Genomic DNA, 23,664 nt, shown 5'->3' with positions numbered 1-23,664 from the left:
TCAGGTCACGGCGGCGGGCTGTGGAGCGCCGCTGCCGGTCACGGGGGTACCGCACAGGTCACGGCTGCGGGGCTGTGGAGATTTGGTAGGGGTACTTACAGGTCACGGCCGCAGGGGTGTCGAAGGGTCACGGGGTGCCATACAGTCACGGTCGCGGGACCGTGGAGCGGTGGAAGGATCACGGCCAGCAGTCGTGTCTCGGCGACATTTGTATGTTAATTCGGCTGCGTGGGCGCGCTGCTCACCGTTACTGGTGGAAACCGCCGGCTGCCGGCCTCGCTGGCTGAGCCGGCGCCGTCAGTGGCACCCAGCACACGGGCCGCGCGAGGGACGGGCAGCTGACTGCTGACCCGAGGGCCGCGCGAGGGACGGGCTGCTGGGGCGGTACATACATGATCTCCTGAGACCGACAGCCGGTGGGCGTAGCGTTCCTGTGACCGATGTCGGTTGTGCCAGGTGATAAAACATTGACATCGGTCTCTATCACTCTGGACGCCATCAGCCTCAAAACCGTTACCGATTAAGGTCTTACACTGCATTCTGCTGTGTGGCCTATCAGTCGTTCACCGTCAAAATCAGGCGACATTCAGCTTCTAACGTTACATCAAGCTGCTACGGGCTGGAACTGGGCTCGCGTGCAACAGCCGTTCGTTCTGCTAATTTCTGCTTCCCAAGACGCGGGGAATGCTGGTTCCACTTAACATATAATGCATTATGTATGTATCGGACTGCTGACTTGCGCCATGTCATGCGCACTTCCGCAACTGGCACAGACATGGCACAACAATGCAACTGCGTACTGACCAAGGCCCATACTAACACAATGAGCCGAGCATCGGCAGGGGGGGCATTCCACGTCAAATCGAACAAAAATCGGCTGTTTTGCACCTTACCATCAGCGATTTCATTATAAATTTGTGAGCGAGTTCCTGTGTGGCCCCGGACATTACATTGATGTTTTTTGCACATTCTGACCACAGGTCTTCTAAATATAGGGCATCAAATTTTTACAAAATGTTGCATCTTTATATTTTTGAACGACCATAACTTTGGTTATACTTGTTTGATTTGAATGAAATAAACCTTACTGTTTAGGTAATTTCTTAAGCATTTGTTTAGAATTGCACCTACTTAAATATATGACCTTGAAATTTGCTTAACTCTGTTCTTAAGCACAAATATTGAAATAGCAAAAAACACGTCACCTTCGATTTGGCTCATTTTCATATATTTTATTGCCTACCATATTCTTAACAACCTGTGAAAAAAATTAGAGTGGGCCATTCATAAGTTTTGAAGAAAATTGCACATATGCAAACGTATGTTAGCACGCGCAGTGAAGGGGGGAAGAGCGAATTTCGCCCACCCCTCCTGTTTTTCGCCAATATCTCATAAGATTAATGCGAAATTAATTATGGCTACCTGTCAAGAATTGAATTGGACATCTCATCGTGCAAGCAATAAGAAAATCGGTTCACAACTGTTCTAGTAATAGCGGTGTAAAGTGAACATCCTGTCGCCGCAGCGACGCGGCGACTCGGCAGCCGGCGCCGACCGCTACGCGCCGCCTGAATTGTAGACTGTGCCGGGACGGAACGGAACGGTTCCGTCTTTACATCGCGCTCCCTACCGCTGATTACGTTCGATTCGCGTCAAATTTTGTGAGAAGACTAAGAAATGTACAGGCAATCTTATGGTGAAAGAATTTTGAAAATCGGTTGGTAAACAATTGAAATATGAACGTGTAAACACAAAATTGTGATTGCTGCGTTTCCCGCATCGGCCGAGCCCGCCTCAGCCGGCGACATGTTACTCTTAGCAGGCCTCTAACTGCCATATTTATTATTGGATTAACTAGAAATTCCCCATACATACTAAAAAATGTATGTTCTTTCGTATAGTGAAGATCAAAAGACGTGAAGATATCGTTGTGTGATAATGTTTTCGTTGAATTTACTTCATGATGCATTTCCACACGGCTCAAAATTCACCGCAAAATACTGTTTGCCTGAGACACTTTTACTATGGAACGTGAATGCTTGACTACGATGACTATGCATTTCCTTTCTCGCAGAGTTTGGGATATCACTAATCAGCAATCATTCATTTCAGAAAGTGTGCACAAGCAAGCATGTCTTGACTCTGTCTTTCAAGGTCACGCGCGGTTGCGTGATGTTGATGCATGAAAACGGCGTTTGCCGCGAAAGTTATGAATGGCCCACTCCAATTTTTTCACAGATGGTTAGGAACATTGTGACGGACATAATATGTAAAAATTACCCAAATCGAAGATGACGTGTTTTTTGCTATTTAAATTTTTCTGTTTAAATTCAAGGTCAAGTGCATTTCAAGGTCACTTCAATTTAATTTTATAATTAAAAATCAAAGCCTTATCAATTGCCTATAAGACCCTGTTAATATCATTTTGATACCAGAAAAGGAACCAGAGTTATAGCCATTTAAAAAATTGATGTGTGGCATTTTTCGCTATATTCGATGACCTATATCTCAGCGATACGTTATCAAATTTCGAAAATATTATACGTAACTCAGTTTTGAACCATGCCCAGTCTGCCTACAAATTTTCAGAAAAATCGAAGGGGATGACGGATTTCGGTGTTTGATTTGACGTGGAATGCCCCAGGGAAAGGTATTATGGTACCTTGAGCCGAAGATAATCAACTGGAACTGTTGCCAGAGTGGCTTAGTGTTAGGGCACAAAACTATCACTCTATTTTATACTTCCTTTTGCCCAATGTACCCTTTTGCGTTACCGCGATACATTTCCTGGCAGGTATATGTATGTTTTGTATCATTGGAAGCTGTATGGCAAGTTTCGATTGGGTCATGGTTCACCGCCTCATTGCAATGGTCCTCGTTTGGAAAAGGGCTGGTTGAGCCACCGTGCCAGTGTCCGTTGTGCCCCAGTCGCGGACAGGAAAATCATACACGATGTTCACTTGTATAGCACGACATGGCCGCTAACCTCAACTTCATTCATAGAGATCACAAACAGGAAATTCCCAGGTGGAAACGTTCCCCGTGCTGGGGTCACTGACCGCCGGCTGCCGGCCCGGGGGGCGGGGGTCGGCAGGGACGAAAACGGGGGGGGGGGGGGTGTCACGCGACCCGAGCGGCTGAAAGAGTGACACGAACATGAAGTCACCTGCTGCCCGTGCATTTCACTGTATGCAATGCTATACCGATAGTCCAGCTACTAATGTGGGATAAATTGATTGTCTCATCCCTATTCAGCGCTGAGAAATGTTTTGGATTCTGTGGCATACCCGCTGCATTTGGTTTGCGAGTTAAGTTATGACAAAAGTCGTCCGATTATGATGCTCTCTGGCGGATGAGTTAGGGCGGGGGGCCCGTGTCGCGTTATTAGACTGGACTGTACGGACGGACACCTGGACATTTGGGCTGACATTGCCCCCCCCCCGGACATTGCCCCGGAGGGTGAAGTGAAGCTGTCGACTATATGCTGACTTACTTGTCCTTGTCTTTCGCAGGGTTGATGTGCATAGAAAGGACAACACTGGCTCCTTAGAGAAGGCCATTACGATATATGGCAACCCAGAGAACTGTGATAATGCGTGCAAGAAAATCATTGAAGTCATGATGCAAGAGGCGGCCAATACAAATAAGGGGTAAGTCGGAGAAGCGGTCTGGCGCACCTATGCCCTGTCCGAGCCTGTCGTCCCGTCACACTACAGGGTGTCTCAAAAGTTCGCTTACACATTTCCCATGTCAATAAAGCATATAAGAACCGGCCAAAAATCTAAGGTTTTGGTGTCCGTGTGTACACTAGACAAATATGCATGCTTTGACAACTGATTCGGAAGGTTGGAAACCAAACCATTTGCTGTATCTCCAAAAATATTTGCCCATACCGATTTTCGTCACTCCGTCAGCTGCCGGAGGCTGATAAAAGGTTACCAGCTTTCAAGCTCTTGTAGGGGAATCCCCCGCAGTTTCTGCGTCGGATTTAGGTTTGGCGAGCTCCCCGGCAACATCCGCTTCTCCCTGAAAGCCGATAGCTTGCATCGACACCATCCGTGAGTATTTTGTAGGTCTTCTCTGGCGCTAACTCCTTCATGAATGACTGGCGCCGACCTCCCAAGCACCATTTTCCTTTTCAAAACAACCCCATTCCTGAACAAATGGGAAGTGCCAGGGGAAATTTTTCGCAGCATATCGTAGCAGAATGTGTCGGCCATCTGTTTCTTAGACACATTTTGCAAAATTTGCAAATCCCGAACGCTCGTCATTCCCAATGCCGAGACCTTCGCTGGGTTCCGGAGTGTTTTCCTCAGGAGAGGTTCTGCTTTGTAAACGGCCAAAACCTGTCCATCGTGCGGTTTTGTCCGGATTTTGTGTGTAAAAGAAAGCTATTTGCTCCAGATCTGCCTCTTGAAACTTCGTTAGATAAAACTTTACATTCATTGACACTTTTGGAGGGTCACTTGTCTTCGGCATTGACGATTTTCGCATTATTTTCCCTCAAAATTTAGCGTTATAGATATTATAAACAATTTTAAATGATATTTTGTCTTTATTTTATGATGACCTGCAATTTTTGAAACTGGGTAACCTCTGTCTGTTAGCTTCTAGTCAGTTTTCAATAGTTAGGACTGCATTTTCAGCTGCTTTCCAGAGCACGAGTCTGCTGCGGTACAAGGGTCGTTCAAAGCGCTGTTAGTCTCGCATGGTTTTGTCCTTCAAAAATTTTAGCCACCGTTTTTATTTGATGACCATCATGTTGTACTCATCCTCGCCGACACCTTGCCATGTGTCATTTCCGACCTAACCATTCCCATTACTCGTGAAGCAGAGAGTTTCTCAGCCGACCCGAGTATGCGACCTCCATTTTCACGCCTGATCCATGGTCAGAGGTGAACCCTTTTTGTGTGCTCATGAAGGGTCGAATGCGCTTGAAAACAATCAAGCTGCTTGAGGAAGGTTGTTACCAATGTCCATGCAAAATTTCGACTGTTAATTTCATGTTGATTCAGAATTATTGACAAAAAAGCATGGCTGGTACCTGTAAGCGAACTTTTGAGACACCCTGTACACCGAGCTGATCAGGTGGCTGGAGTGAAATGTTCACTGCCATTTTACGTCGATGCCGTACTCTGTCTGATTTAGATACTAGATTATTTACATCAAATCTGCATAGTAAACTATAGCACATACATACACATCAACTTCAACTGCAAACACCGCGATAGGTTATTGCTCATGATGGGATATTTATTCTTTGTACCCGGTAGTGATGCGCTGATGAATTGTATGGGTAATGTGTATTACATGTTGGGTTAGTTCGTGCCAGCTGCCTTGAAGATCCTAGTGTGGCCCCAGATTGACTGGCCCCAATTCAGAGCCCAATGAACCGCAGCTGTCCCCAGTTAGCCTCGTGTGTTTGACCCCAGTTCAGACCCCAGTGTTCCATGACCCGAGGTCCGGCTCCGTCTCCGTCTCCGTGTGGGCGGAGGAGCAGCTGTGACGGCCGGCCCGCGTTCACAGGGAAGTGCCGCTGAAAATACTGGCCCACAATAACCTGATCGGACGGATCATCGGCAAGGGCGGCAACGTAATCAAACGAGTGATGGAGGAGACCGACACGAAAATCACCGTGTCCAGGTGAAGAAACGGGCCTGGAGCTCTCTCTCTCTCTCTCTCTCTCTCTCTCTCTCTCTCTCTCTCTCTCTCTCTCTCTCTCTCTCTCTCTCTCTCTCTCTCTCTCTCTCCCTCTCCCTCTCCCTCTCCCTCTCCCTCTCCGTCTCTACTCTCTACTCGTTTACTGCATCATTCCATGATTGGAATGGCATCATGCCATGATTGGAATGATCATAATCCTTTGGAGAACCCATAACTTATTGTAGGCTGTTTATTGGAAAGTTTAATCAATAACGTCCACTCAATAGTAGTTAGTAGACGTTGACGTAGACGTCTACTCTTACGTTCAAAGCAGCTTGTGACAGAGACAAGTTAGGTATTATAAGCTTATATCATGGTTATTTTTCGACGAAAGGATGCTGTCCTCCGAATAGCGCCCGTTCGGCGATTGTATCATCGGGCATCCCCCGAGTAGCTCCGCTGTAAACTGCACTGTGTTTATCTCTGCTGTAGCCGCACTGTGTTTATCGGTGCCGTCCCCTCCGTCCGGCAGTGTGGCCGACATCAACAGCTTCAACCTGGAGCGGACCATCACCATCAAGGGCGGCCTGGAGGGTATGTCGGACGCCGAGCGGCTGGTGGTGGCCAAGCTGCGCCAGAGCTACGAGAACGACCTGCAGGCGCTGGCGCCGCAGTCCATCATGTACCCGGGCCTGCACCCCATGGCCATGATGTCCACCATCGGTCTGGGCTTCAGCCGCGGCGCGCCGGGTCTGTACGGCGCCGGGCCGGCGGCCTACCCGCCCGTCTACCCGAGCGGGCCGGCCGGCCAGCAGCCGGCGCCCGCCTCCGAGACCGTCTGCCTGTACGTGCCCAGCGCCGCCGTCGGAGCCATCATCGGCCGCAAGGGCAACTACATCCGCAACATGATCCGCTTCAGCGGCGCCTCGGTCAAAATCGGCCAGCAGGAGGAGGAGGGCGGCGGCGGCGGCGGCGGCGGTTCGCCGGGCGCGCGCCACTCGCCGCCGCCGCCCACGGACGGCTCCGAGCCCGGCGGACACAAGGCGCCGCTGCTGGAGCACGTAGCGGAGAGGAAGGTGACCATCTACGGCACGCCCGAGGCGCAGTGGAAGGTAAGTGACCCCCATCCCCCCTCCCCCGCGGGAGGGACGGGGGGCCGCGCAGCTGTGACCCGGACACACGGGCCGACACGTTTTTAGGCGGTTTTGGCGATACAAACATATGGTCTATCAAGGGCAGTCTGCCTTTTTGTCGGCACCACTTGGATCACCACGGGATGCAGTTGTGTGCAGGCGCCGGCTGTTCTGACCTGAATCATAACGGCTGTGAGCTGACATTGCTCGGGTGGTTTCACCGTGCACACAAATAGAATTATGCGCTGATCGTTTATAGACACTAGTCCGAAGCGATTGTTTCTATCTGAGAAAGATAAAACGTGCGTTACGTTTTCAGTCAGCTGATTGTCTCAGCCGCAGCCTCGTCTGAGCGCCAGTGTCGCTATGTACTGACGCCCGCCCGTTCGGTCCCCGGCAGGCGCAGTTTTTGATATTTGACAAGATGCGAGAGGAGGGCTACGGCGTCGGGATCGAGGACGTCCGGCTGCCGGTGGAGCTGACCGTGCCCAGCTCACAGGTGGGCCGCATCATCGGCAAAAAGGGCCAGAACGTGCGCGAGCTGCAGCGCTCCACGGGCACCGTCATCAAGCTGCCGCAGCCGCCCGAGGACGGCCTGGCGCCCGAGGAGACGGTCGTGCACATGGTGGGGCCCTTCTACTCGGTGCAGTCGGCGCAGCGGCGTATCCGGGCGCTGGTGGCGCAGGGCGCGCCGCCGGCCGGCCGGCCACCGCGCGCGCCCCTATCGCCGCCGCCGCAGCCGCTCATCTAGTGACGCTCCCGCCGCCGCAGCTGCCGCCACCACCGACCACCGGCCACCACCGACCGACGCCCAGCCTCTGCCACTCTCTCCTCTGTCCGCCGCCACCTCCAGCCGACCATCGGGACCGGCCGGGGGCGCCTCAGCCCTTCAGCCGACCCTCAGGACCGGCCGGGGGCGCCGCGCCCCCCAGCCGACCATCGGGACCGGCCGGGGGCGCCTCAGCCCTTCAGCCGACCCTCAGGACCGGCCGGGGGCGCCGCGGCCCCCAGCCGACCATCGGGACCGGCCGGGGGCGCCTCAGCCCTTCAGCCGACCCTCAGGACCGGCCGGGGGCGCCGCGGCCCCCAGCCGACCATCGGGACCGGCCGGGGGCGCCTCAGCCCTTCAGCCGACCCTCAGGACCGGCCGGGGGCGCCGCGGCCCCCAGCCGACCATCGGGGCCGGCCGGGGGCGCCTCAGCCCTTCAGCCGACCCTCAGGACCGGCCGTGGGCCCTCCAGCCCTTCAGGACCGACCGGGGACCCTCCAGCCGAGCCTCAGGACCGGCTGGGGGCGCCGCGACCCTCCAGCCGTCCCTCAGAACCAGCAGCGCCCAGCGGCCGGCCGGGGGCGCCATCGTGCGCCCCCGTGCCACCGCCACCGCCACAGCACGACCGGATAACAGCTAGCTGATAGGTGCGCGGGAATCGATGTCTTTTATATGTCTAGTGAGTAAATTGTTTATTTTTTATATGTGTTAATGAAATTTTTGTTGAATTTTATATGCGAGAGAGCTAGACGGGCCGCGCGTACTTGAGACGCGCCGCCGCGCGCCGGACGGCCGCCGGGACAATCCGGGCCCGCCGGCGGCCCAGGAGAGAGTGACCGAAGAGAGAAGACAAGGTGAACAGAAAAACAGAAGGAAAGCAGGAGAGAGAAGAGGAGCCTGCAGGGAGCGCGCCGGGCTCCCGCCGGCAGAACCCCACCCCTACCCGGCCGATCAGCCAGACCGACCGAGCCTACCTCGCGCGCCGCGACCGCCGGGCCGCCACGAGAGCGACAATGCCAGAGAGTGAGACAGACAGAGAGCTGCCGCGGAGTGCTGGCAGGCGTGCCCCTACCTCGCCCGGCGGTCGGGCGCCGCCCGCGCGGTGGCGCCGGCGCCGGTCGGCCGTGCCCGCCGCTCCCTCAGGTCCGCTGCGCAGCCGGGCCGGCGCGGCCGGCCGCCGCCGCGCGCCGCCACACTGTATCATAGCTGCATTCAGTACCCGTTCTCCGTTACTCTTTGCTTACATGGTGTGTTGGGCGGCGGCGGCGCGGCGCGGGTACCGCCCGCCGGCGCCGCCGCCGTCCGCTGTATCTGTTGGTGTACGGGCGCGGTGGCCGGTCCGCCGGCCCGCCGCGCCCCCCGTATGCTACCGCTGCCGTGCATGTACCTATGTTTATTGGTATTTGAGTTGTTAGACTATCGGTAGTTGCGCCCGGCCTTCTCGGGCCGGCCGCTGTGCGCCGGTACAAAGGCGGCCGCCCCGCGGCGCCGGCCACTCTGACCTCAGCGCTCTACCTCAGGCGCCGGCTGAGCGGGCCCGTGCGCCGCGCGCCGCGCCCTCCACCCCAGCAGTCGACTGTAACCTTCCGAGCTCACCGCTCCGTGGAGCGCCGGTTTCTGGCTGGACAAATAAATTATTACGGTTGACGTGGTGGCGTTGTGGACGACTGTCTGTGGGCGGCGTGTGTCGATCGCCCGGGACGGCGCTGACGTGGGTCTGAGCTCGGCGTCCCTCGGTGCCCGGCAGGCGGCGTACCGTCCGCCCGGGGAGCGCTCAGCCGCTCAGACCAGTGAGCTGTAACAGGCTCGCCCCGATGTAACTGGCTGAGCTCGTTGGCCGTACTCGACTTCAGTTACGTAATGTGCGCCCCTCCCTGCAACGGTCTGTCGTCACGGATCGACACGGCATGACAGCATGCCGCTGACTGCGATACCGGCGGGTGCCCCCCCCCCCTCCCCCTCGGTAGGCACTCAAGCCTGACTCGCCTGCCGCGTTTAGCACTTGCAACTCGGTACACTGTACAGTCTGTCTTAACCCGCGCCCCGTAGGGGGGGGGCCGAAACGGCCCCCCCTGTCCTTTTCGGTCGATATCTCCTAAACGGCTGGAGATATCGCCACCAAACTTTCATGGACCCCTCCGGGCATCAATTTTACACATTGTGACCAAAAATTTTTCCAGAGGCTATGATAGGTTGGCCACAAATGACGTCAGAGTGACGTCATGTTCTGTCATTTTTGACCGAAAAAAGACCTTCGCGAGAAGACCTGTCAGGACTACAGCTTTGAAGATACAGAAAAATGATCGAGACATAAAAGGTGTAGAATTGACAGGGCTACAAAACTGCTATCTCGAATTTTTGAAATTTCTGAGTTTTGACCCCCAAAAATAAAAAAAAGCATTTTTTTGGATATATTCGCAAAAAAATCCAAAAAGTTTTTAGAGTTTCGAAAAAACCGGAATATATGTGATAGTGCCCACCGTCTTCTATCTACATACCAAATTTCAGATCGATACCTCGTTTTTTGGCCAAGTTATAGCGAAAAAACTGTTCAAAAATGATGACGTCAAATTTTCAAACTCAATTTTTGGCAATTCTAGAACTCGTAGAGCAAAACGAAGACCACCATTAGACTCCCCGTGACGAGCTGCATCGAATCGATACCCATTTTATGCAAAAATATCAACTTTGAAATTTGACCTAATTTGACCTGACCTTGACCTGACCTTCACAAAAACGTGACCTAGGCTGGCCCCAAAGGCTGCCTAACCCACATAATCGCATTTGTCATGTAAAATGGACCATAAAACATGTATCACACGACACATTCATATTGTGACCCCGGTGACCTGACCTCGCTGTGACCTGACCTGGTATCAGTGACCTCAGATAGCAAAGTATGTGTTTGACAAACAATGTACCATCGATGGTTTTCAATAAATTACCAATTTACTCGCTTTCACAGCACATTTCTTGAATTGCCTGTGAATGGTGAAAATCTGACCTTTGACCTGACCTGTGACGTCATCGGTTTGACCTAGGTCAATGAAATTTGGTCACAAGGTAGTTCCCGGGTGGGGCTATCGAACGCCGTTTGAATTTTGAAAATCGGCCGGTAACTTTCCGAGATCTTAGGGGGGGGCCGTATCGGCCCCCCCCCTACGGGTGGTAGGGTCCGCCGGTAGCCCTACGGGGCGCGGGTTAAAAGTATCGCGCAAAGTGACGGTGGATCCCTCAAGCCTGACCGAGAAAGGGCCTGCTATAATTTGAAAGTCACCGAACCAATTGACCTGGGGAATGGCCGACGATGTCAATTGCTTCGGTGACTCAGTCAGCAGTCCTTCCTCGGTCAGGCTTGATGGATCCACAGTTACTTTGCGCGGTACTTTAAGACAGACTGTACTTACACCGTGGCGTGGTGCTCTACACTCGGCCGTAGTGCACCCGCCGCCGACAGTGGTCGCGGGTCCGTCCGCCCAGTGACTCGATGGTCGGTACCTTTCCTCAGGGTGAATCTCCCGTGATCCGTTCAGCGCAGCGCTTCGAGCTGTCTTTGGAACCAGTGTGTCATTTAGATGCCTGAACCACGAGGGAACCGGAACCGATCCAGCTGGTTTGGATTCAGCGACCAGCCCGCCGTCCCATCCGTCCATGTCCTTTACTCTCATTTTCGTCCTCCGAGGGCCTGGGCAGGCAGTTGTGGCCGGACGCTGGGTGCTAGAGGTCCTCTAGCGAGGCAAACTGTCACTGAGGCACAGGTTCACCGTGGGGCATCCAGCCATACGGACGGCGTGCGACCCGGGTCCCGGACAACACTGCAAAACCCAAATCACCAGACGGTCCAGCATATCTGTTCTCATAAATGCTCGACTATTCCAAAAAGCCCCGGTTAAGTCCAATCACAATCATGTCAGTCACGTCAGCTCTGAAATAGGCATGTAGGTACTCTTTATAATATTATGCCCCCTGGACCCCCACCTCATAGACCTCAAACCTCGTTAGCTCCCTTGGTAAGCTCAAGGTAAGCTCCAAACGTCTTTGTTCCGGCCTCAGCTCGGAGTAAAGCGGCTTTCAAGCGTGCAAATCACGTCTCGGCACCTCCCACAGAAATGCGTGGCATGTTTTCTGCTCCTATCTCGAAGCGCGTGTTGAGCTGCTAGTTGAGAGCAGAAACTAAGCCACCATAGGCGCGGGAACCGGAGGGGCAGTGGGGGCAGCTTGCCCCCCCCCCCCATCTCTGGGGCCGTGGGGGTGGTACCTCGACAACTTTGAGACGTAATACCGCACTTTTTATGCAAATGTTTTCTTTTTTGTTGTTGAAAAAGTCAAGGGATGAAACATAAGTGGCCTAAAACCGGTGAGAAAACTAGATTTGGGGGTACCCTAGGTTGATCTCTATTATTATGGTGTGCCCCCCGTCCCCCAGCCTGAAAGAAGTTCCCGCGCCCCTGTACGCCATAGTATTCCAATGAGAGGTGCTGAGACGCAATTTCATGCTTGAAAGCTGTGTTCCGGCGAAAAGCTGAAACAGATTCAAGCCAGTCAGGAAATCGCACGCGAGAGCCTTTTCAAATACATTAAATCCTGGTAGCATCAATCATACTCAGGGAGGTGCGCACGATTGATGAGAGCGCAATTTAATGTATTTAAATCGACTCTCGCATGCGATTTCCTGACCTTGGAAGGAGTCTGTTTCAGCCTTCTATATCTATCTCTAGGAATCTACATAGCCTAAAGTACCCTGGCCGGACATCGGTTCCACGGGTTTCACCCGCGTATTTAGGGCCTTGGGTTCCACTCTCCAGCCAAGAGCACAGAGTACGCGTCGGTCGGTTCGTGGCTTTATTCTGTTGGCTCCTCCGCGGCGCCTGCTACTAACGTTGGCGGCGGCCGAACGCCGAACGCCGGCGGTTGGAATGTACAGTAGCGGCCGCGCTACAGTCGATCCGCCCTACTGACAGGCCGCAAGGACTCCACGACACCGCAGAACGCATATATGCAGCCGCATACGACTATACAATTATTCATCACAAAATGTAGGTATATAAATCAATAATTGCACACACGCACACATGATTTGCGCGGACCATCGACATAAGTGTAGTCTATCCGGCCATTCAACATTTACATACAGAGCTCGCGTGATAGCTTTCTGGGTTCTGGGACACAACATTAAGGGCGGAGCTCGCCAGTGCCAGCTCCGGTTAAAAACGCGACTCCGACACACACGTCAGACAGCGGCCTCAGACAAGATATAACGTAAATCTGACAGAATATACCTAATGGGCTTGCGGGCTTATTTCACCTAAATTGATCACTCTTTTTCAGTGGGTTATTCAAATAGCAGAGTCAGAGGCCCTCGAACTGGCTAATAATTCAGGCTCGTGAGCCAATCAGCGTGCCCGAAAATCAGGCTCCGCCAACCAGCGCCACGGACTGCCCAGATATGGACCAATCAGCGCCACGGACTGCCCAGATCTGGACCAATCAGCGCCGTCCATCTGGCGCTGTTCGTTCTCACGCCCCCATCCAATGGAAGTCGCCGACCGTGTCTTTCGAATTCCTACCAGATTGGGATGTAGTTATCGATTTTGGCCTTGTGTTTTTGCGAGACGCACTCAGCGATCCAGACGATGTTGCGGCACTCCTGCTCCTTCAGCTTCAGGTACGAGTAGAAGGTGCCGTAGTGGAACTGCTGCAGGAAGGCGTTGATGTTGAGGCGCACCTGCGGCGGCCCGGGCGGCCCGGTCAGAGCGTATACACGATACCACAGCGGCCCGGGCGGCCGGTCAGACACGATACCACAGCGGGTCCGCCCCGGCCGGTCAGACACGATACCACAGCGGGTCCACCCCGGTCAGAGCGTGCACACGATACCACAGCGGGTCCGCCCCGGTCACAGACGTGGCACGGGTGGGAACTCCGGGACGGCGGCACCTAATTCAGAAACTATCAAATACAGAACCATTTGCTTCGTTTCTCCGCTAACAGTATGACATTCTATCGCTACTGGGGTTAGCTACAGGCATAATAAATACAGCTCCCTGCGTGGAGGAGGAGAATCCAGCGGTCTCCGACTTATAAGCTGTTTTCTTCCGGCAGGGCCTGTTTCCTTGCATGACTTTTCAAATGTATGTACCGACATGATCATTTCTGGTACATATTTCTCCAATAGTTTCATTCTAACAGATACCAAAAATAAATGAACAGCCCACCCACCTCGCGCTCGAAGAACTTGTCCTCGAGTGTCTTGTCGCCCGGGTTGTTACCGGCCTCGTCAAACAGCGTGCGGTACTCCTAAGAACGGGGAGGAGGGGGAGGGGTCAGAACACACGTCCAGTGCGGTACTCCTGAGAACGGGGAGGGACGGGGGAGGGGTCAGAACACACGTCCAGTGCGGTACTCCTGAGAACGGGGAGGGACGGGGGAGGGGTCAGAACACACGTCCAGTGCGGTACTCCTGAGAACGGAGGGACGCGGATGAATCAGAACATATCAGTGCGGTACTCCTGAGAACGGGGAGGGAGGGGGAGGGGGTCAGAACACACGTCCAGTGCGGTACTCCTGAGAACGGAGGGACGCGGATGAATCAGAACATACCAGTGCGGTACTCCTGAAAACGGGGAGGGAGGGGGAGGGGGTCAGAACACACGTCCAGTGCGGTACTCCTGAGAACGGAGGGAAGCGGATGAATCAGAACATACCAGTGCGGTACTCCTGAGAACGGGGAGGGAGGAGGAGGGGTCAGAACACACGTCCAGTGCGGTACTCCTGAAAACGGGGAGGGGGGTCAGAGAAGTTCACGCCCGGTACTACAGCAAACGGGACGGTTCAGACCGGACCGGGCTGTGAATGAGGCGGACTGGAAACGCAGACCTGCCGCTGCTCAGCATATACACAGCAGCTCCATTGCATATAGCCCCCTTCCCGGCATGCATTTACGCAGTCGTCACTCGCCAGTAGGTACTCACGCTGTTAACACCCTCCTGTTAGATATTGACTCCGTACTACTGCACCCCCTAGTCGGTACTCACGCCGTAGTACACCCTCCCCCACTGGGTACTCACGCCGTAGTACACCCTCCCCCACTGGGTACTCACGCCGTAGTACTCGGCGACGGCCTTGACCTGTTCGTAGTCGTCGGCGCGCGCCAGAGCGGCGATGCCGTCCGGGTTGAGCTTGCCGCAGCGCGGGTACAGCTTGCTCCGGTCGTCCTTGCTCAGCTCCGTGCCGAACGAGTTGATTGTGATGATGATGGCACGACGGTCAGCCTCAAACTGCGGGGAACAGGGGGAGGGGGGGGGGGGGGTGTCAGCCTCAAACTGCGGGGAACAGGGGGAGGGGGGTGTCAGCCTCAAACTGCGGGGGACAGGGGGGGGGGGGTGTCAGCCTCAAACTGCGGGGGACAGGGGGGGGGGGTTAGTCTCAAACTGCGGGGGACAGGGACGGGGGGGGGGGGTTCAGCCTCAAACTGCACGAGAACAGGGGGTGGGAGCAAGCAGCCTCAAACTGCGGGCAGGGAGAGGGGGGAGGTCAGCGTCAAGCTGCAGGGAACAGGGAGAGAGGTTCAGTTTCAAGCTGTGGGCAGTGGGGAGGGGAAGGGGATACCGGCGAATTCCACCCCACATACAAGACGGAAAACAGCTATTTTTTAGATTACAAGGCCTCGAGAAGGTAAGCCAGCGAGTGCAGGTCCCGTGGGGATAACTGACGGGACACCCGATGGGAGAACACCAAAAGTAAGTGGGTCTGGATACACTGGCAAAGTTACACCAGTGTAAGGCAGAAAGTTGTCAGCCCCCCTTCCCCAGACCTCAGGGCCTATCACATCCATCCGCCCTGGCGGGGGCCGGGGGCGGCAGCACTTGGCTCCACCTCACGTGACTGATACGCCCTCGCGCTCTTGACATAAAAAATGCCTCAGAAGCAAACCACGGCCTTATGTAACACCTTCTACGCTCCATGAGCTAGAACCGACTGTAGTCAAGTTCACCGACTCACCACTGACCGCGAGCCGTCGCACATGACGTCACTCACCGCCAGGATCTCGCACATGACGTCGGCCGTGGTGCCGCCGACGCTCTTGCAGAAGCCGTAGAAGGACTCGAGGTAGGCCTTGTAGAGCGTGTTGCGGATGATCTCGATGTTCATCTCGTCCAGGTCCTGCTCCGAGATGCAGTCGACGAAGAACGGCGCTGCGCAGACGGACGGGGCGCGGTCAGTGAGCGGGGGCGGGTACCGCGGTGGGCGGGGCTGCGTACCGGCGCTTGTGCTAACGTTATATAACAGCCCGGCGGAGTCCCGGTACTGGTGTAACGTAACGGTAACATCACATTCCATCGACACCCCGGCAATGTTACCACTTACAGAGAACAAGACGATAGCAGAAGTCATAAATATACAAAGGGACTTCTTATCCCACAGGGCTAACAGTAAAAATAAAAACGTCACACCCAGTCCAGCACAATCACATCCTTATGTCACAGCGTAGGTAACCACCAGCGTCCGTCCTTGCCCGCCACCCGATGAGCCTCGGCTCCACAATGGGAGCCTCCCCTTCTCTACCCCTCCCCCAGGCCAGTCCACAGTCCACCGTCCCACCGCGGACCCACCGAGCGGCGTGTCGACGAGCACGGCGCTGTAGAGCTCTGCCGGCGTGGAAGCCACGTGGATGGCCTCCATCTGTTCGAAGCTGCCCAGCGGGTGGCACTTGGGCAGCAGCTCCGAGAGCGGCCGCTGGTGCAGCGTGCCCGTGATCAGCAGGATGATGTTGTCGATCATGTAGCCGTACCTGGAGGAGCCGTGGTCGACAGACGGTCAGAGACAGGCGGCAGAGCGGGGGAGACAGGGGCAGACAGGGAGGGGGTGAAGGGACAGACAGGGAGGGGTGAAGGGACAGACAGGGAGGGGTGAAGGGACAGACAGCAAACGGGGGTGAAGGGACAGACAGGGAGGGGGTGAACTCTGAAGGGACAGGGCTGACTGGACAGGAGACGCATAGACAGATACAGACTGGGGCAGGGGGCGAATGGCCAAGGACGGGACAGAGATCGAAGGGACAGAGGCAGGACAGGAGACAGAGGGATAGGACCAGGCATGGAAACTCGGGTCGTCCGCCAGTAGAGCGGCGCTGGTGATAAACATGGTGGAGTATTATATGTCAGTTCATTGAGTTCAGGTAGTGCCCCACCGCTGCTGAATCACCGGGGCGGGGACCGGTGACACAGCCAGCGAGGTACCAGCGCAATTTAACCCTCGCATGTGTGCGGCGTTTTCCAGCTTCTAATGTGTAGGGGGGGGGGGGTCGGTTGGACCCCCCCCTTGCCGTTTGGCCCCTGATCGAGCTAGAGCTTCACGGAAAAAACGAGCGTGTTGCCCGTGACGAGAGGAAGCCGATGATACCCAATTTTAAGGTCCTAGGTCATTGGTTGACCTTCCAGGTCAGGTCAATGACCCAAAGCCGGAAAAATCGGGACCTATTAGAAAGTCGTAAAGTGTGGCTGCTAAGGGGTTTTTCGGGGTGCTGATCACGAATATCGTATTAGTTTTGATCACAGATGATGTCTTTAAGCATTTAGACCAGGTCGGGTCAGGTCAGGTCAGGTCAATCAGTAGGTAGGCGTCGTGACGGGTATTCGTAGTACGTGTCAACCGCCTCTGACAGCTTCGTAACATGTTACCAAGGCACCAAAACTACTTCGTAAATGTTCAAATGGTTGCTAAATTCGAATTCAGCTCCAAAAACTAGCATAGAAACATGTAAAACTCGAAAAAGTGAACCGAGGTCACCCGAGGTCACCAAAGGTCAATGATCTGACCTGACCTTCAGGTGACCTTGACACCCGCCCTAATGCATGGGAGCAACATCAAATCACATGTTTGAACGTTTGAAACCACGAAAAGCTTGCAAACGCGCGGCTAATGCGAGCCGACGTACGCCGAATCGCGATTCCGGCCAAACATGGTCTCGGAAAAGAGGTCACAGGTCAAAGGTCATTTGGGTCAGGGTCATGAAATTTTCAGGGTAGGTGTCAAATTGATCAATGCGAGGGTACTGAAAGTTTCGTCGCGATCGGCCGCTTTTTACGCGAGTTATTCGCGAAAAACCATGGGGGGGGGGTCCATCCGACCCCCCCCCCTACACATGCGAGGGTTAACATACCTCCCATAGTCTGGGCGCCACAACACTCATGCCACCCATACGCAATCATTGCGGACTTCAAATGATATCGAACGGCAGCGTGCATGATGCAATCAAATTATTTCAGAGCAGAGCAAATGATGTTTTTTTTTAAGATCTGCTGATACCGATGATAACTGGAAATCACCGCGCTGATGTGCCCAAATCCATACGCCACTGCCCCCCGACTGACGTGATGTAGTCGATGAAGGTGGAGAGCGGCTCCACCGAGTGGCAGCTGCAGTGTGTCCCCCTCCCCCTTTCCCTGTTACTGACGTGATGTAGTCGATGAAGGTGGAGAGCGGCTCCACCGACTGGCAGCTGCAGTGTGCCCCCCTCCCCCGCCCCCCGTTACTGACGTGATGTAGTCGATGAAGGTGGAGAGCGGCTCCACCGACTGGCAGCTGCAGTGTGCCCCCCTCCCCCGCCCTCGTTCAGTGTCCCAAAAGTTGTCAATTTTGGTGAAAAATGACATCCAAATAAAATTCATTTTCGACTCTCACCATTAATTTTGAGGAGCAATTTTCCACTCTCAACCAAGAAAGGTTTGTTTTTTCGAGAAAAAGCAGTTGTGTGTATGCTCGGTTTGAGTTCATACATTCTAAACTTTATAATAAAAACATGCCATTGGTCCGTTTCCACTCTGTGGATCTAAATAACCAGCCCTTTTATATTCTCCCCCTTTTTGATGGTTGATTTTCCCCTCTGACACCCCAGCTAGAAATCAATTTTGGGACACTGCCCTCGTTACTGACGTGATGTAGTCGATGAAGGTGGAGAGCGGCTCCACCGACTGGCAGCTGCAGTGTGCCCCCCTCCCCGCCCCTGTTACTGACGTGATGTAGTCGATGAAGGTGGAGAGCGGCTCCACCGACTGGTTGCGGATGTGCCCCCCTCCCCCGCCCCTGTTACTGACGTGATGTAGTCGATGAAGGTGGAGAGCGGCTCCACACAGTAGCTGCAGTGTGCCCCCCTCCCCCGCCCCTGTTACTGACGTGATGTAGTCGATGAAGGTGGAGAGCGGCTCCACCGACTGGCAGCTGCAGTGTGCCCCCCTCCCCCGCCCCTGTTACTGACGTGATGTAGTCGATGAAGGTGGAGAGCGGCTCCACCGACTGGCAGCTGCAGTGTGTCCCCCTCCCCCCCCTGTTACTGACGTGATGTAGTCGATGAAGGTGGAGAGCGGCTCCACCGACTGGCAGCTGCAGTGTGCCCCCCTCCCCCGCCCCTGTTACTGACGTGATGTAGTCGATGAAGGTGGAGAGCGGCTCCACCGACTGGCAGCTGCAGTGTGCCCCCCTCCCCCGCCCCTGTTACTGACGTGATGTAGTCGATGAAGGTGGAGAGCGGCTCCACCGAGTGGTTGCGGATGTGCTGCATCTCCAGCACCAGTTTGTCGCGCAGCCGGTCGTCGATGGTGGTGACGGACAGCGGGCCGGCCTCGTTGGCCAGGAAGTGGCCGTAGTCGGTCGACTGCAGGTGCAGCTTCAGGTCTGCCGGGCGAGCGGCGGTGCAGCGGTCAGAGCGGGCCAGGGCAGAGTCAGGGGGGCCAGGGCCAGCAGTAGAAGGGGACCAGGGCAGAGTCCGAGTGGACCAGGTCAGAGTCAGGGGGACCAGGGCAGAGTCGGGGGGACCAGGGCAGAGTCAGGGGGACCAGGGCAGAGTCAGGGGGACCAGGGCAGAGTCAGGGGGACCAGGGCAGAGTCAGGGGGACCAGGGCAGAGTCCGAGTGGACCGGGGCAGAGTCAGGGGACCAGGGCAGAGTCAGGGGACCAGGGCCAGCTGCAGTAGAAGGGGACAGGGCAGAGTCAGGGGGACCAGGGCAGAGTCAGGGGGACCAGGGCAGAGTCAGGGGGACCAGGGCCAGCAGTAGAGGGGGGAACAGGGCAGAGCCAGTGGACCGGGGCAGGGGTCACAGAGGGCAGGCTGGGTCAGCAAGTGACTGCACCTTTATAGGTGCAATCTCAAAAAGCTAAAGGCCAAATTCAAAACGTCTACTTTTGAAATGCACGTGAACGTTTTGAATTTGGTCCTTAACTTTTTGTAATTGCGCCTAAAAAGGTGCAATGCACATATTGGACACAGGCTGGGAAGAGGGATTAGGGGAATTAGAGATCGTGGGATGGTTCACCCTACATGGTCATCATGCTGGTACATATCTAAAATGGAATAAATGTAAAAATTTGTATGCTGTTGAGCGGGCTGGGTCAGCAAGTGCCAAGTGCACCTTGCCAAGAACATGTTTTTATCATGTTGGGCAGAGATTGATCTTGGGTAAATAATCAAAGTTACTGATCTGAACATGTTTCTATGCAATCCATTCCTGATACATTTACAAAAATAAAAAGGTATTTATGCACTTTACAAAGTAAATCACTTTCTCATCACTTGAGTTGAATCGCATCTCATTCAGATTGTGGTGTAAAAGCAAATGGGCAAACAAATTGAAGGCTGGACAAAAATGTAATACATTTCAACTTGTTGGGTATCGGTAACCCTGGCGTCACCGGTAGTGTTTTCGTTCAAGGCTAAGGTTTCCTGTATTAGGCTGCCGTGCCAAGCCGAAGCATGCTGTGACGTCACTGGGTAAGAGAAGATAACGTACCACGCTATCGACTATCGACTGAGACTCAGATAGACTCAGACCGACTCAAGCAGACTCAAACTGACTCGACCGACTCAAACCGATTCAAATCGACTCAGACCGACTCAAAACGACTCAAACTGACTCAGACCGAATCAACCGACTCAAATCGATTCCGATCGACTCAAACAGACTTAGAACGACTCAAACCGACTCAGGTAGACTCAAACTGACTCGACCGACTCAACTCGATTCAGATAGACTCAGGCCGACTCAGATAGACTCAGAACGACTCAAACTGACTCTGACCGAATCAACCGACTCAAATCGATTCCGATCGACTCAGACAGACTCAGAACGACTCAAACCGACTCAAGCAGACTCTAACTGACTCGACCGACTCAAACCGATTCAGATCGACTCAGACGACTCAGGTATAGATTCAGAACGACTCAAACTGACTCAGACCGAATCAACCGACTCAAATCGATTCCGATCGACTCAAACAGACTCGGAACGACTCAGACAGCCTCAGGCACTGGCAGACTCAAACAGACTCAAACTGACTCGACCGACTCAAACCAATTCAGATCGACTCAGACCGACTCAGCTAGACTCAGAACCAAGGCTGCGGAGTCGGAGTCGGAGTCGGAGTCGGAGTCGGTCGGAGTCGACAGTTGTGACCGGAGTCGGAGTCGGAGTCGGAGTCGATTTTAGAAACCCGAGCCGGAGTCGGAGTCGGAGTCACCGAAAATCTGTCGACTCCGCAGCCCTGCTAGGCCTGCGGAGTCGGAGTCGGGAGTTGGAGTCGGTCGGAGTCGACAATTCTGCCCGGAGTCGGAGTCGGAGTCGGAGCTGGTTTTTGAAAGCCAGAGTCGGAGTCGGAGTCGGAGTCGCCGAAAATCCATCGACTCCGCAGCCCTGCGAGTCAGAACGACTCAAACTGACAGACCGACTCAAACCGATTTAGACCGACTCAGACAGACCCATCGGTTTGACCTGAATCATCAGACCTGAAACGGTTTGAGTCAGTCGAGTCAGTTTGAGTGTGCCTGAGTCGGTTTGAATCTGCCTGGTCTGAGTCGTTCTGAGTCTGTCTGAGTCGATCGGAATCGATTTGAGTCGGTTGAGTCGGTCTGAGTCAGTTCGAGTCGTTCTGAGTCTATATGAGTCGGTCTGAGTCGATCTGAATCGGTCTGAGCTGAGTCGGTTTGAGTCTGCCTGAGTCGGTTTTAGTATGGCTGAGTTGGTTTGAGTCTGCCTGAGTCCGTCTGAGTCGTTCTGAGTCTGTCTGAGTCGATCGGAACGATTTGAGTCGGTTGAGTTGTTCTGAGTCAGTTTGAGTCGTTCTGAGTCTATCTGAGTCGGTCTAAGTCTGTCTGAATCGGCCTGAGTCTGTCTGAATCGTTCTGAGTCTGTCTGAGTCTATCAGAACGATTTGAGTCGGTTGAGTTGTTCTGAGTCAGTTTGAGTCGTTCTGAGTCTATCTGAGTCGGTCTAAGTCTATCTGAATCGGCCTGAGTCTGCCTGAGTCTGTCTGAGTCGATCGGAATCGATTTGAGTCGATCGGAAGCGATTTGAGTCGGTTGAGTCGGTCTGAGTTAGTTTGAGTCGGTCTGAGTCGATCTGAATCGGTTTGAGTCTATTGAGTCAGCCTGAGTCGGTTTGAGTCTGCCTGAGTCGTTCTGAGTCTGTCCGAGTCAATCGCAATCGATTTAAGTCGGTTGAGTTGGTCTGAGTCAGTTTGAGTCGTTCTGAGTCGGACTGGGTCGATCTGAATCGGTTTAAGTCGGTCAAGTCAAGTTGAGTCTGCCTGAGTCGGTCTGAGTCTATCTGATCGTCTCAGTCGATACTGATAGCATAGTACGTTATCTTCTCTTACCCAGTGACGTCACAGCATGCTTCGGCTTGGCACGGCAGCCTAATACAGGAAACCTTAGCCTTGAACGAAAACACTACCGGTGACGCCAGGGTTACCGATACCAACTTGTTGTTACCTAGAAACTAGAAAGGTGTGTGATGTAAGCAATCAATGGCCAACAAATTTTAAACCAATCAGAAACATCAATGGATCACCCAGCAAACTCACCCTCAAGAGTTTCACACTGCACCAAGTTCAGGTAGTCATTGTTCTTGAGAATGCCGTTTTTGAATCCTCGGCACAGGCTCTCCAGATAACCATCATGGATGTTGAACAGCCAGTCCCTCATTTTGTAGCTTTAGGAGAATCTGACAAAGAAACCTGAAACAGATAATCAAAGCCATTAATGAAAGGTCGGTGCAAGGGCCTGCGTCCAGTCACTCAATACCAGCCAGAGTTGTGTGAGCAGATTAGAGGGCAATTCTTGGTATCGGTAAGGCAGACATCGCATGAGTTGCCATAAGGCGCATTTCGTTTTTACTTTTTGCAACAAAAGGAGAGGCGCCACCCCGGGAATGCATCTTTCTAACCAAAACAGAACCTACAACCTACAACCAACGTTACAGTTTCTGTGGGCAAAAAACATCTGCGGGTCTCCGCCTCTCCTTTGTTGCAAAAACAAACACATACATAGTCCATAGGTATGGCAGCTCCAGCAACGTCTGCCTTACCGATACCTAAATGTCGGGCTAAACCTGTTCAAAGGACTGAAGAGCAAAATACAAAAAAAATATGAAGTCATTTAAACATGAGAAACGGTCATATGCACTACTGGGTAAATGTGAACACATAGGCAAATAACAAATAGGTAACAATACAATAGAATAGCTCAAGCTTGTGACCGCAAAAATGCGCTGTCCCATTGTCCTATGCTGCACCTTGGTAAAAAAGGACAGAACCAACTGTTGGTTAACACAAGAGACATGCATTTCCGTTCACGAAATACTTCAAAAATACAAGATTGATCATGGTTATCAAAATACAATAAATACCTACTCTCAACTCACCCGCCCAAACCGAAAACACAGCGACACAGAAGTGTCACGCGCACAGCCTTGACATAAAAGAGGCAATAACAGCGCACTTGCCAGGAATAGCGCAAAAAAGATCAATAATTGCTACATCTAGGCTAGTTTAAGGCGAATTTAAAAAACATTTTCCAAATAAAAATTGTATCTTCGGAATGAATAGTGACTATTAAGTAATTTGGATTTAAAAATTAATAGAGAGCTGGAAAGTATTGGATTTAATTTGCAAATAGTAAAAGCTTTTCGAATATTTCGCCAAGTATCTGCCAAGAAATAGTATAAATAGGCGTACAGTTTACTCAGCTGTTGCTGCTCCCGTGATACAATTCCCACAAAGGTACATTTTGATTGGCTGCTTAGGACGGCCTCTGACCAATGAACTAGGTTATAACATCTTCGTGCTCAAAAG

The 23,664-nt window shown here is 53.5% G+C and overlaps 2 protein-coding genes across 5 annotated transcripts in view; one reads left to right on the top strand and one right to left on the bottom strand.

Annotated features, from left to right (window-relative positions):
• Nucleotides 1–9,189, top strand: part of LOC122392301 (insulin-like growth factor 2 mRNA-binding protein 1) — a 40,476-nt gene extending 31,287 nt beyond the window's left edge. The window contains exons 4-7 of the mRNA XM_043386997.1: nucleotides 3,513–3,650; nucleotides 5,527–5,643; nucleotides 6,173–6,752; nucleotides 7,174–9,189. Of these exons, the coding sequence (XP_043242932.1) occupies nucleotides 3,513–3,650; nucleotides 5,527–5,643; nucleotides 6,173–6,752; nucleotides 7,174–7,524 (1,186 nt within the window). The 3' untranslated portion in view covers nucleotides 7,525–9,189. The remainder of the gene's footprint in view (nucleotides 1–3,512; nucleotides 3,651–5,526; nucleotides 5,644–6,172; nucleotides 6,753–7,173) is intronic.
• Nucleotides 9,190–12,367: 3,178 nt separating this feature from the next.
• On the bottom strand, nucleotides 12,368–23,311 carry LOC122392288 (V-type proton ATPase subunit d). Of its 4 annotated transcripts, none has more exons than XR_006258492.1 (9): nucleotides 23,235–23,311; nucleotides 22,396–22,548; nucleotides 19,044–19,215; nucleotides 16,155–16,333; nucleotides 15,580–15,737; nucleotides 14,643–14,819; nucleotides 13,762–13,839; nucleotides 12,995–13,267; nucleotides 12,368–12,962 (listed from the first exon to the last, which is right to left on the bottom strand). XR_006258492.1 is itself a non-coding variant. In XM_043386976.1 (8 exons), exons 2-8 carry the CDS (start codon nucleotides 22,514–22,516, stop codon nucleotides 13,106–13,108), a joined length of 1,047 nt encoding a protein of 348 aa, XP_043242911.1. In that variant the 5' UTR covers nucleotides 22,517–22,548; nucleotides 23,235–23,311; the 3' UTR covers nucleotides 12,368–13,105. The 4 variants fall into 4 exon arrangements, 2 of the variants coding, with proteins under 2 accessions (XP_043242911.1, XP_043242912.1); XR_006258493.1 differs by having other exon boundaries at nucleotides 23,224–23,298; XM_043386976.1 differs by having other exon boundaries at nucleotides 12,368–13,267.
• Nucleotides 23,312–23,664: the final 353 nt, after the last annotated feature.

This window comes from Amphibalanus amphitrite, unplaced genomic scaffold, assembly GCF_019059575.1.
Source record: "Amphibalanus amphitrite isolate SeventyFive unplaced genomic scaffold, NRLGWU_Aamphi_draft 000480F_arrow, whole genome shotgun sequence".
Classification (NCBI taxonomy): domain Eukaryota; kingdom Metazoa; phylum Arthropoda; class Thecostraca; order Balanomorpha; family Balanidae; genus Amphibalanus; species Amphibalanus amphitrite.
Note: the sequence above shows the minus strand (reverse complement) of the source record. Positions and strands in the feature narration are given on the sequence as shown.